We start from the raw sequence: 13,381 nt of genomic DNA, 5'->3' as shown, positions 1-13,381 counted from the left end.
TCATATCATGGCTCTTGACATAAGACAGAAACTCCAGAAACTATGGGTTTTTCTCCTAACAACAGGCTTGGAATTAGAGAGGGACCGAGCCAAGAGTCCAATTCCAAAACCAGCTCTATAAATTCAGAAATATGATTTAGTATATTCCAGAGCTTCATATTCATAGAATCTATTTAGTTTTCTTGATAATCCATATTGGGTAGTTACTTTTCTATCTGTCAGTATTCTAACATCCTGGGTCCTTTGAATTTTTTAAAGACGAGTGTTTTCCTTTTTTAATTTTGATGGTATCCATAGTTTTTCTTCTCCTGTGGAAACAAGAGCAAAACCCCTTCCCCAATGTAGCATATCTCCTGGCTTCCATTGAGAGGTCAGCACATCCTTGATATAAACCAGTTGATTTAGTTCAGCAGACTTTTCTATTATCCAATGTCTTTCTGCCGCCGTTGTTCCTTTCTCATTAGCGTTAAGAAAATTCAAGGTTAATAAGGCATTATGTAATCTATTTCTGGGGGCATTTTCCATCCCTTTCTGATTATTTAACATATCCTTTATAGTTCAATTTGATCTTTCTATGACTGCTTGACCTGTAGGATTGTATGGTATATCTGTAACATGCTTAATATTATAATAAGCAAAAAACCGTTTCATTTTCCTAGATATATAAGCTGGACCATTATCTGTTTTTATTTGTGTAGGTATACCCATAATGACCATAACTTCTAATAAATGTGTGATTATTGAGTCAGCTTTTTTTGAGCTTAAAGCAGTTGCCCATTGAAAGCCTGAATAAGTGTCAATGGTGTGATGTACATATTTTAATTTTCCAAATTTTGCAAAGTGGAACACATCCATCTGCCAAATTTCATTCCTTTGAATACCCTTTGGATTAGTCCCTGCAGGCAATGGTGTTTGGTTATAAAAAGAGCAAGTAGGGCATTTCTTTACAATCTCCTTCGCTTGTTGCCATGTATTAGAGAACTCCTTTTTCATGCCTTTGTTATTGACATGATGTTTTTTATAAAATTCAGATGCCTGCAGCACATTACCAATCAATAATTGATCAATATCTGCATTACCTTGTGCTAGAGGACCTGGCAGACCCATATGGGATCAGATATGTGTTATATACATAGGGCAGAACCTGTTCCTAATCATGTCTTATACCTGGATAAACAATGAGGTTAATTCTGTATCATCAGGTATAAATTCAGCAGTTTCAATATGCAAAATAACTGCTTTTGCATATTGTGAGTCAGTGATTATATTAAGAGGTTCTTTAAAATCCCTAAGCACCATAAGGATGGCATATAATTCTGCCTTCTGGACAGAATCAAAAGGACTTTGTTCCACTTTACTCAATTCTTCTGATTTGTAACCTGCTTTCCCTGATTTATTAGCATCAGTATAAAATGTATGGGCTCTGGTTATTGGAGCATCATGGACAATTCGAGGAAGTATCTAAGAAGTTCTCTTTATAAAGTTAAGTCTCTTGCTTTTTGGGTAATTGTTATTGATTTCTCCCAAAAAATTAGCACAAGCTATTTGCCATGGTTCATTGTCTTCCCACAACTTTTTTTTTATCTCATCAGCAGTGAAAGGCACTATAATTTCTGCTGGGTCTATATCTGCTAATTGACGAAGTCCCAATTTTCCTTTTATAATCAATTCAGAGACTTTTTCCACATAAGTTTTTAATTTTTTACTTGGTTTGTGTGGTAAAAAGATCCATTCCAAGATAATGTCATCTCTTTGCATCAAGATTCCTGTAGGAGAAATTCTGGAAGGCAATATGACGAGAATACGACTAAGCTTTGGATTTACCCTTTCCACATGAGCCTCCTGTAATTTTTCCTCAACCATTGTCAGTTCTTTTTCTGCTCCGGCTGTTAATTCTCTGGGACTATTTAAGTCTTTATCACCATCCAAGGTCTTGTTTAAATGAATTATTAGATCAGGTGTTATCCCAACAGCCGGTTGTAGGCTGGAGATGTCTCCTAATAATCTTTGAAAGTCATTAAGAGTTAGTAACCGGTCTCTCCTGATTTGTGCCTTTTGAGTCTCAATTCTTTGTAAACCTATTTTATAACCTAAATAATTAACAGAATCTCCTCTCTGAATTTTTTCAGGAGCAATTTGCAATCCCCATTTAGGTAATATCATTTTTATTTCTTTAAACAGCCTTTCTAAGGTGTCTTTGTTTTGATCAGATATTAGGATATCATCCATATAGTGGTATATTTTGGACTTTCTACATAGATGTTTATTATGGACTTAGGAAATTGTTTGTGTATAATTTTTAGTGGTTGGCTTACAAAATATTGGCACAGGGTGGGAGAGTTTAACATTCCCTGTGGGAGGACGGTCCATTGGTACCTCCTTGCAGGCTGAGAGTTATTATAGGTAGGCACTGTGAAGGCAAACTTTTCTCTATCTTTTTCTTGTAATGGTATAGTGAAGAAACAATCTTTCAGATCAATAACTATAAGAGGCCATCCCTTTGGTAACAGGGAGGGCAGAGGAATTCCAGATTGCAGAGGGTCCATAGGTTGAATATCCTTGTTGATAGCTCTAAGATTTGTCACCATTCTCCATTTACCAGATTTTTTTCTTAACTACAAATACAGGAGAGTTCTAAGGGCTGGTAGATTCTTCTATATGTCCAGCATCTAATTGCTCTTGTACCAGCTGTTCTAAAGCCTGTAACTTTTCCTCAGCTAAAGGTCATTATTTAGTCCATATTGGTTTCTCAGTCAACCATTGTAGAGGCATGGCTGTTCTGTTTGTACCTCTGAAGGGCCATCAATTGTGATGTGTTCTTATATAGCTCTAATGACTGGTTTCCACCATCTGTAATGTCTTGTAATATTGTCCTCAGAAATATAGGCTCTGAAAGCCGCAAGAATGCTAATTTTGGTATTCCATTGCTGCAATAGGTCACGGCCCCATAAATTCACTGCAATATTTGCTACATATGGCCTTAGTTTTCCTATTTGTCCATATGGACCTATATAATTGACCCATCTCGTGCTTTGTCTTACTCGAGATAGGGTTCCAATTTCTAAGAACTGAATATCTGCCTCCTGAAGAGGCCAATGCAGATGCCAAGATTCTGGAGTAATGATACTTACATCCACACCTGTGTCCAGTAAGCCAGTAATAAATTTGCCATTTACACACATTCTTAGCTGTGGTCTTTGTTCATTTATAGAAGTCTGCCAGAATACACGTTTACTTTTTCCTCTTAGATTTCTTGATTCATTCACCACATTTAACTCATCCTTCAGGCCGTTATTGCTTTTAACAGCAGGTGTGGGGCATTCTAATTTCCCTGAAGTGGCATGTTCTCTGCAGTGATCAGAAATGACTGGATCACATTTGCCATAGGGGCCTGCGTGAGGCCCCCTATTGAGTTTCCCGATGGCAACAGGTTGCCCTGTTTATCTCTTGTTGACCTACACTCATTCGTTCAATGCCTGCCCTTTCCACATCTCCTACATAAACCTGAAGGCTGAGTCCTCCTATTTCTGTTATTCCTAGAAGAGGCATTATTCCTGGAATTCTATTGTCTGCAGTCCCCTTTCATGTGTCCCATTTTGCCATAATGAAAGCATTTTGTAATCTGATGTCTCCTTTTACCTTTGGAAATTGCTTCTTGCACCCATGTTTCATTGCCATAATCAAATGTATCAACATTCATTGTATGTAAAACCCATTCATCCAAAGACACTGATCTGATCTATAAAGGTCCCAGGATTCTTTTGCATTCTAAACTGGCATTCTCATAAGTCAAAGATACAATAACTATATTTCTTGCTTCTGGATCAGGTATCCCTATTTGTCTAGCCTTAGTTAGTCTTTGTAAAAAGTCACTAAAGGGTTCTCTCTGACCCTGTTTGACCCTGATATACGATTCTATCTCTGACATGGGTCTTGAACCCTGTCCCAGGCCCTAAGAGCTGCTGTGACACATATGGATAAAATGTTTTCATCATAAACAGTTTGTTCCTGAGGATCAGAGTAAAGTCCTTCCCCTAGAATTTGATCTAGAGAAACCTCAATTCCTTTCACTGATTCTTGTTGTTGTAAAAGTCTGGCCTCTTGTTTGAATAGGCATTTGAAATGCCATAAAGGTCTGTTCTCGAGGACAGCTGATGTTAATTGATTCCAATCTTGAGGGGTGGCCCTGCTGCTCAGAGCCCAGGATTTTAACATCTCCCTAATAAAGGATGAATGTAGTCCATAATTCACAATTGCTTGTTTAAATTCTTTCAGATTATTCATACGTATAGGCTCCCATGTATGTTCTTTAATGACCTTAGGGTTTTTGGAGCCAGTTATCTTTTCTGATGTTATTATTGGAAAGGCAGGTATAACTCTATGTAGACTGAGAGTTTTTTGAGGTGAATATTGCCTTTCTACCTTTTGCTCCTGTTCACCAGAGTCTATGATTTACTCAGTTTTATTAAATCTGCTCACCATTGCCTTCTCTAAGTCCTGAATCTCCTGTCCAGTATTATGCTCCAAGGTCTTCATTAACGATTCTAAGGCATGGAGCTTGTCCATCAGAGACACCATTTCCTCCTTGGACACAATCGCCTTCATTGATAATTCTAAGGCGTGGAGCTTGTCCGTTAGGAATACCATATCCTCCTTGGACATAATCCTTATGGCATGTACTGTGCCTTCTTGTACGGAAATCCTGTCAATTAATCTATCATACCCTTTTGATAAAGTCTGATTTTCACATTCAACGGTTATAATCCTCTCAGCTAATGTTTCAGCACTTACAGTCATGGACTGGAGGTTACGAGTCATTTTGGTTGTCCCATCGTCCAGATCAGTGAAGCTCCCTTATAAAGAAGCAATATCAGAGGGTACCTTCTTGATATTTTGGTCAGTTGACTGAGTCATATCAGACAAAGATCTAGTCTCCTCCTTGAGAACTCCAAACTCTGTTTTGAGGAGGTTGGTGTCAGTCTTAATTGTCCTTAAAGTTTTAATCTCTGCCCTCAGCATTGTAGATTCAGTCTGTAAGGAATGTATTATCCTTATAAAATAGTCAAACATCAGAAAAGCGACAGATCCCAGGAATAACAAAGTAAGAGGAATATCAGAGACATCCTTCAGAATATCCTCCATAGCACAATTAAAAAAACCATTGAACTTTTGGATAGTAATATTTCTGACATTTTTCAATCAAAAGAAATTGTCCTTGTATGTATGTATGTATGTATGTATGTATTTTCAACCGAAAAGAAAAATCTTACCTCTAATGACCATTGCCGGCCAGTAGGTGGCTGGGGCGCACCTGAATCCATGTGGCAATGGCGTCAATCCAGGAAGTAAACTCTAGAATATATACACTCAAATCAAGAGGTTAAATTTAGGCTAACAGCGCAGGCCAAACTCAGCTGGGCCGCAGAGAATACACTGCCCAATGGGGGGGGGGGTAGAGCTGCCGCACATTTGCAGAAGCAGGGAAGTCCCCTCCCCGATCTGCCCAAGGTTCGGAGGGGGCTAGTTGTCAGCAGTGTTCGACTCTGGAAAGAAGTTCCCTGGCCTAATTCTATTGAATGGAGCTGGGATCCATTGCAGGCTTTACGGAGTGCTTAAGGAAGCTGTAGGTAGCCGCCTACTGTTTCGGTGGCCGTGCGAATACGGTTCGCACTTAAGCTAGGAGCTGGCTAGTCAGGGTAAAGGCCATGGGGCCGCCAACAGACCCCAGGTGCTGTGTGCGGTGGTGAAAGCCCCATGTTCGGGCGCCAGATAATGGCGAATCAATCCCACACCAATTATGTTTTAAAGGCGTATTTATTTTGGGGGGTAAAACTTACATATACCATAAACCGTCAGGAAGGGAGCCTAGTCGCTGGAGCAGGAGCCGGGAGCAGGAGCTGGAACCAAGCGACCGAGCCGAGCTTGCCGCTCTTCTTTTAAAGAGAAATATACCACACCCCAGTGGGCTGGTATTTCAGCGACTATTGGCTGACGGAGCGGAAGGCACTCCCGCAGCACTGTGGGCTCGTGCTTCAGTGACTATTGGCTGAAGCAGCGGAAGGTACACCCTCAGCAATGTGGGATTCCCCTCTGTGTGCTGTGAATATGTTTTACTGTCATTGGTTAATAAAGAAGCTGCTTTTGGTTAATGACTTAACAGAGTAAAGCCAGGTAGAAAATCCCAACAGAGATGTAGAGAGAGAGTGGGCGGAGTTGGAGAGATAACATATAGCTACCGAAGGAGACACCAGAACTTTACCCAATAAATCAAAACTTTGTGGCAAACAGAATAATAGGAATGGGTAAATATAAGATTTAAGAGCTAGCCAAGAATATGCCTGAGTCACTGGCCAAGCAGTGTTGCAATTAATATAGTTTCTCTGTGATTATTTTGGGTCTGGGTGGCTGGGAATAAACAAGCAATCTCTGACTACACTGGTCTAACTGGATATCTGCATGTAGAAGAATGCAAATAGACCCTTATCTATCACCCTGTGTAAAACTCAAGTCCAAGTTGATGAAAGAACTCAACAAAAATCCAGATCCACTGAACCTTATAGAAGAGAAAGTGAAGAACAGCCTTGAATGCATTGGCATAGGAGAAGACATTTTGAACAAAACATTCTTGTTCTGACTAGCCATGTGTCAACTTGACACAAACTAGAGTCAGCTGAGAGAGAGCCTGAAATGGGAAAATGCCTCCATAAGATCAGGCTGTAGGGTATTTTCATAACTAGTGATCAGTGCGGGAGGGCCTGGTCTCTTGTGGGTGAGGCCATCCCTGGGCTGGTGGCCCTCTGTGCTATAAGAAAGCAGGGTATGAAAGTCATGGGGAGCAAGCCAGTAATCAATACCCCTCCAAGGCCTCTGCATCAACTCTTGCTCTGCTTGAGTTCCTGACCTGACTTCCTTCAATGATGAACAGTAATGTGGAAGTGTTTAACAAATAAACCCTTTCCTCCCCAAATTGCTTTTTGGTCATGGTGTTTCATCGGAGCAATAGAAACCCTGACTAAGATAACTTTAACATGGGCACTAAGATCAACAATTAATAAATGGGGCCTCATGGAAAAGAAAGCTTCTCAGAATGCACAGGGCCTGCACAGGTATGCACCAGATCCTCTGCATGTATAGTGTAGGTTCCAGGTTAGTGTTTTTGTGTGATTTCTGAGTGTGCGAACAAGTGGGTCTCTGCTTATTGCATTGTATCTTGGTCTCTTTTCCTTCTGTTTGTCTTGTCCAGCTCTGACATGTTAGCTTTTGATTTATATTATCACATTTTATTTTGTTGCTATCCCTTAGAAACCTGTGCTTTTCTAGTGAAGAGAAAAGAAAATAGGTGGATCCAGGCAGGAGGGGGAGTGGGGAGGAACTAGGAGGAGGGAGTGGGAACCATAATCACAATATATTGTGAGTGAAGATCTGTTTTTGATAAAAGGAATAAAGAAAGGATTTATCCTTTGTGTGTGGGGGGGGGTTAAGGGAGGTGGTACATGCACATAAATGTAGTGCCTATAAATGCCAGAAAGGGACATCAGGTACCCCCAGGAGATGGAGTTCCAGGCACTTTACCCACTGTGCCATCTCTCCAGCCCCTGCTTGTTGTTTAAATAAAGAATCCCTCTCTAGGGTCGTGAGAGAAGGGTGTCAGCAGCGTACTTCTCCAAAACATGAGGGCCTAAGTTTGGATCCCCAGGAGCAAAGCAGTAAGGCAGGCATGATGTAATGCCAGCAGTGGGAGGCAGAGACAAGAGCATGCTTGTAAGCTGACGGCCGTGTACTCTGGTCTACTTGAAAGTTCTGGGCCAATGAGAGACCCTGTCTCAAACAAAGAGTGGAAAGCATCTAAGGATTGACACTTACAGTCACCCTCTGACCTCCACATACAGGCACACGGACATACACAGAAGAGCCACCCTAGCCCAGGCTGATCTCACACTCTCCAGCCTACCTCAGCCTTCCCAGTGCTAGTGTCACAGGTGTGTGCCCCACTCCCGCTGTGCTTACTAAACTGAGTTATTTGCCAGTCTGACAGGCAGACATGGGTGCCTAGAAGAGGCCCAGCTCAGCTTTTGACTGTCTGAGCAGAGGATCTGTAGAAGCAGAGCCCTGCTGAGCTCAGGTAACATGAACCTACCTTCTCCATGGGGTCTTCTGACTGTAATGGACCAGCTGATCCCTATAGGAATCTGGTGTAGAGGACTTAGACTCAATCCTGACCCGGCCTCTAAGGAGAGGAGCAAGATGGGGGTGTCCCTAACTTCCCCACCATGCTCTCTGACCCAAGGGCCTGAGGAGTACACAAGGAGCCTGCCTATTCCCAGACAGACACACACCTTGTCCTGGGATATGGTAAGGCCTGTCACCATTCCTGCTGCCCCTGGATGACCGGTAAGGCACCCTGGAAGCATCCTTGGGCATCTAGTAACATGGTCCATGAAGGGTCTCTATGTTCGAAAGTGGACCTAGCATAAGCGTCTACCACACACCAAGGAAGGCCACAGTGGCTATAAGGCCTCCATCTTGGGCTGTATACAGAACAACCAGGCCAGGTCTCTGTCCCCTAAGTCAATGCTGAGACTGGTAGGTTCAACACAGTACACTGGGCAAGAAGGCAGGTGTAGCAGGGCCATCTCACCAGGGGAGCTTAAAATCAACACTCATGGCCAAGACATTTGGTACAAAGTTTATAGCTCACCCTCCCATGAAAGTAACTTTAAGTGTTCTGAGATAGATGGGAATGGCAGACCTAGGCCCACTCCCAAAGCCTGGCTACACATCAGTCCATGCAGGGGAGTGGAGGCTGGACTGGACAGTAAGCTTTGAGGGAGGGCTTTGGAGGGCTTGGGCAGGAATCTTCTGCAGGCTTGAAAACAGGATTCAGACCAAAAGTCATGTGTGTCTGTTCCTAGGCAACCCAAGGTTTAGCAACTCTTTTCATACTTGTGATCCCTGACCCAAGGTGAACTGCTCCACCCAGGCAGACAAGCAGTCTGTCCCTGCAGGACCCACAGGGAGGGTGCTGACTTCATATACCATCGCAGACCGGCCCATTCCTGAGACCACGCAGGGATGGCTTTCCTTGAAAAGCCCTTTGTGGTGGGAGAGAGCCCTCAGAGCAGGACCTCATCTTATCTTCCTGGGGCACTCAAGGAGCAATGAGGATGGATCATGCCCACACTCAGGGCCAGTCAGGTACACAAGACCCTGATCAATGGTCACCAGCCGGGACCCTGGGGCACCTCCAAAGTCAGTAGTGCCTGACCAGGGCCAATGGGCTAACATGTGGCTGACCCACAGGTGGCTTCCGGGAAGAGTACCATACTCATAGTGGCTAAGGTCCATCGCCGAGGGTCAGTGTCAGTGACAGACTGGGCTTGTGCTCCGGTTCCTGGTCCTCCTGGCAGGGCGGCTGAGATTTGAAGAAGTCTGAGACATAGCGGACCTGTGGGGGAGGGGAAGGCAGTGCATAAAGCCAAAAGAAGAAAACCAGAGGGAGGAGCCAATGAGGGTTGTAAAGGAGATAGGGCCAGTGGTGAGGGGCAAGCTCTGGGATGCAGATCAACAGGTAGAAGTCACAGTAACACTGGGCTCAGGCAGGACAGGTCCTATAGGATGAAGCAGGCAGGGATCACTGTAAGGCACGCTACCAGGGCTCCCTGCAGGAGGTCAAGGAGGACATCACTCCAGTGGTGCTTGTGGTCAGACACACAGGTGTAGCTCACATAGATTGCAAAGGCCACCAAGAAGAACTGAACCGTGGGCCCTAGCAGCCGTGCCCACTTCCAGCACAGCCGGGCCTGCACATAGAGCTGTCCGGGCATCAGCTTGCATTAGCTGGGCCCGTGGGTGTCCACACCCTGCCCAGTCCAACACAAGAGTCATAAACCCCCTATCCTCAGGGCCTCCTCCACGTACTCCATTGTGCAGCGGGAAAGACCCAGACCCAGGGAAGTGAGATACTCACAGCGAGGAACAACATGCAATACATGCCAAAGAAGGAGTGTCCGGAGTAAAAGAAGAGCCTGGGAGGGAGGACAGCCGGTCAGTGGAATCCAGAAGGCAGAGTCAAGAGCTCCTTGAGGAGCTAGCAGCCACAGAGGGGTGAAACTCTAAACTATGGGAAGTGGGGCTGGAGTGTTGGCTCAGCAGCTATGAACCCTGGCTGCTTTTGCAGATGACCCAATTTCAGTTCCCAGTACCTACATCATGCTGCTCACAACTAGCAGAAGATCTGATGCCTTTGAGGGCACCAGCATTCCCGGGCACTGGGGGGAGGGTAGAGCAAGAGAGAGAGAGAGAGAGAGAGAGAGAGAGCACAAAAATAAATCATTTTTAAGATTTATTTATTTTGGGGCTGGAGAGATGGCTCAAAAGTTAAAAGCTCTGACTGCTCTTCCAGAGGTCCTGAGTTCAATTCCCAGCAACCACATGGTGGCTCACAGCCATCTGTAATGAAATCTGGTGCCCTCTTCTAGCCAGCAAGCATACAAACAGACAGAACACTGTATACATAATAAATAAATAAATCTTTTTAATGTATTTTTATGTATATGGTGTTTTATTTACATATATGTCTATTTGTCACATTCCTGCAGTGCTTGAAAGTGGCCACAAGGGAGCATCAGATCCCCTGGAACTGAAGCTACAAACGGTTGTGAGCTGCCTGCCTTGTGGGTTCTAAGAATCTAATCCAGGTCCTCTGGAAGAGTAGCCAGACTTCTGGAAGAGAAGCCTAACTTCTGAGCCATCTCTCCAGTCTCTTAACCTGAGGGAAAGCTTACATACACGGACACTCACCATGGAGTGGCCATCTCCCCTCCTCACTCTTACTTCACCAACTCCAACTCTCCCACCTGCTCTTACTTGCTTCCGGAGCAGGCCTGGCCAGCAAGATCACACTGAGGGTGGCAATCACCCAATACTGCCCCTGTAACCAAATACTGTCATGGCCACTGTCACTGTTGTGACAGTTGGTGGTCCGAGGTACTGACATCAGTCACTGCTGCCTCAGAGCTCAAGCAGCAACCTGGGGTCTGTGCTTTGGAGGTTCAGAAGGACCAGGCACCCACCAGTGCACCCACAGAGCCACTCCACAATGTTGGCAGACAAAGTAAAGCTAAGGCAGAGTCCATAGCTCCACCCTAGCACCCAGAAAACAAAAGAGAATTGTATGTCCAATCCTGCCAACCACTACACCGACAACAGACCCTCACGACATGGCCATCCACATTGTTCCCTCAGGGAGGTGACTAAATAGATGGTGACCACACTGTCCATTCTCCCCTGTAACTTGGTGTTAGAGAGACTTGCCTGGTGTGTGTGAGCCAAAGCTATTGATTTGATCATCAGTATGACCATAAAGAGACAAATAGACAAAAATCATTGTTTTGCAGGAAAATATATAGAGATAGATAGATACATAGATTCATACATACATACATACATACATACAGAGAGAGAGAGAGAGAGAGAGAGAGAGAGAGAGAGAGAGAGAGAACGTGTGGAGAAAACACTCATGCACACACATAGTATGACTAGTAAACAAGCTGTCTAAGGAGCTGGGGAGATGGTCAGTGAAGAGCCTACTCTGTAAGAATAGGACCTGAGCTCCATCCTAGCACTCAGGGGAAAGTGAGGTGTGGAGCACGGACGGCCGTAATCCTGGGTCTGGGGAGCTGGAGACAGAAGGCTCCCTGGAGCTTGCTGGCCAGTCTAGAATTGTACAGCTCCAGTTTCAGTAAGAGACCTTGTCTTAAAATAAAATGTGGAGAGGGGCTGGAGAGGTTGCTCTGGAGTTAAGAGCACTTACTGCCCTTGCAGAGGGCCAGGGTTCAGTTCACAGCACCCACACAGCAGCTAATAACCTCTTGTAACTCCAGTTCAAGGAGATCTGATGTCCTCTTCAGCCCTCCACGGCCTCCTGCACAAGTGTGGTGCATATATATATATATATATATATATATATATATATATATATATATATATATATATACATATGCAGGAAAACACACATGCACATAAATAAAATAAACACCTTATATATTTATGTATGGTTGAGAGCAATTGAGGACGACACTTGCCATTAACTGACTACTGGACAACACACACATAAGGATACACAAACACTCAAGCATAAAGCAGTCCATAAGGAGATACAATTGCCAAGCTTAGGGGACAGACATTTCAACCAGTCACTGGAAGTATCCAGAGATGAGAACAACTGTGAGGACGGAAGGAAGAAACAGATGCTGGGGAGACAGTCTATGCCAGCCATAGTGATACAAGTCTGTCACCCCAGCAATCAGGAGACTAAGGCAGGAAGATGAGAAGTTTGAGGTCATTCTGGGCTATACAGTGAGATTCTGTCTCAAAAATCTAAAAATACATTATGGGTGTGAAAATGCCTATAGTATTGAAGGAAAAAAAGGAATGGAAGGACTTATGGATGATCGGAGCCAACAGAGAGAGAGGGGTCAGCGGAGATGACAGAGTGTGGGTGCGGACCCACAGGCCACACCAGGCCTGAACAGCAGAGCTCAGAAGAGCAGGATGCGCAGGGAAATGGTGCCAAGAGCAAACAAGCTCACCACAGAGGACCCTGAAGAGGAAAGAACTCAGTCACAAGCCTCGAAGGGCAAGCGGCAGCCAGCCCACCTCTGCAGGGCAGACCACTGCCTCCAGACCACTGAATCCTGAGACTACCTGCCGACTGTGTGTGCCTGTACACAGTCCAGAGGAAGACCCATGACCAGCTTCTCTGCCCGCCTCTGCTGACGGGTTTTCTCCATTCACCAGGCTCCAGATTTTTCTGTCTCTCAGAGCCTTGCCTGTAATGCAGTCAGTACCCATCTGGCTTCAGTGACATTGGCAGGGCTGCCCCTGCACACCTCCATCTGCACGTAGCCAGAGCAGTTGACCCGGCTCCAGTCAGGGTCACAGACAGCCAAGAAACTGGGTCTCAGCCGGCCGATCATGTACTTGGCCAGGTCGGTCAGAGACTGGCTCACAGCGGCCCCCAAACAGGAAGGTCCCCAGCACCTTGTAGATGGAGGCCACGTAGTTGTTGAAGTCGGAGCGTGAATAGAGACGGTTTGTGTACACCAGGTAGGCCTCCCCAATGAGACCTGCTAATGGAACAGCTGCAGAGCGAGGGGCAGACACTGCTCCCACTGTGCATCCTGCTAGGGAGCTGGGCCCTACATACCTCTGATGTGGGAGAATTATCTGTATCCTGTCAATCATGTATTTTAATAAAACGCTGATTGGCCAGGTAGGAAGTATAGGCAGGTCAACCAGACAGGAAGTAGAAGCGGGCGATGAGAACAGGAGAAGGTTAGGAAGGAGGAAGCCCATTCCTCCACTCCTGCCCAGATCACCG

General features: G+C 44.9%; 1 protein-coding gene across 1 annotated transcript; it reads right to left on the bottom strand.

Moving 5' to 3' along the window:
* Positions 1-9,334: 9,334 nt before the first annotated feature.
* LOC125397055 (phospholipid phosphatase 2-like) lies at positions 9,335-13,031 on the bottom strand. The gene is made up of 4 exons (XM_085691481.2): positions 12,857-13,031; positions 9,968-10,029; positions 9,636-9,812; positions 9,335-9,445 (listed from the first exon to the last, which is right to left on the bottom strand). Exons 1-4 carry the CDS (start codon positions 12,975-12,977, stop codon positions 9,335-9,337), a joined length of 471 nt encoding a protein of 156 aa, XP_085547607.2. The 5' UTR covers positions 12,978-13,031.
* Between the last annotated feature and the right edge of the window lie 350 nt (positions 13,032-13,381).

The sequence above is a fragment of the Myodes glareolus genome, chromosome 21 (assembly GCF_982192425.1).
Source record: "Myodes glareolus chromosome 21, mMyoGla1.1, whole genome shotgun sequence".
Classification (NCBI taxonomy): domain Eukaryota; kingdom Metazoa; phylum Chordata; class Mammalia; order Rodentia; family Cricetidae; genus Myodes; species Myodes glareolus.
Note: the sequence above shows the minus strand (reverse complement) of the source record. Positions and strands in the feature narration are given on the sequence as shown.

Coding starts and splice junctions, on each gene's coding strand:
- LOC125397055 (XM_085691481.2), bottom strand. CDS start 12,977: ATGATCGGCCGGCTGAGACCCAGTTTCTTGGCTGTCTGTGACCCTGAC. Junction 10,030..12,856: donor CCCTGCCAATGTCACTGAAG/CCAGATGGGTAC, acceptor CTGTCCTCCCTC/CCAGGCTCTTCTTTTACTCC. Junction 9,446..9,635: donor CCCTGGTAGCGTGCCTTACA/GTGATCCCTGCC, acceptor CCTCCCCCACAG/GTCCGCTATGTCTCAGACTT.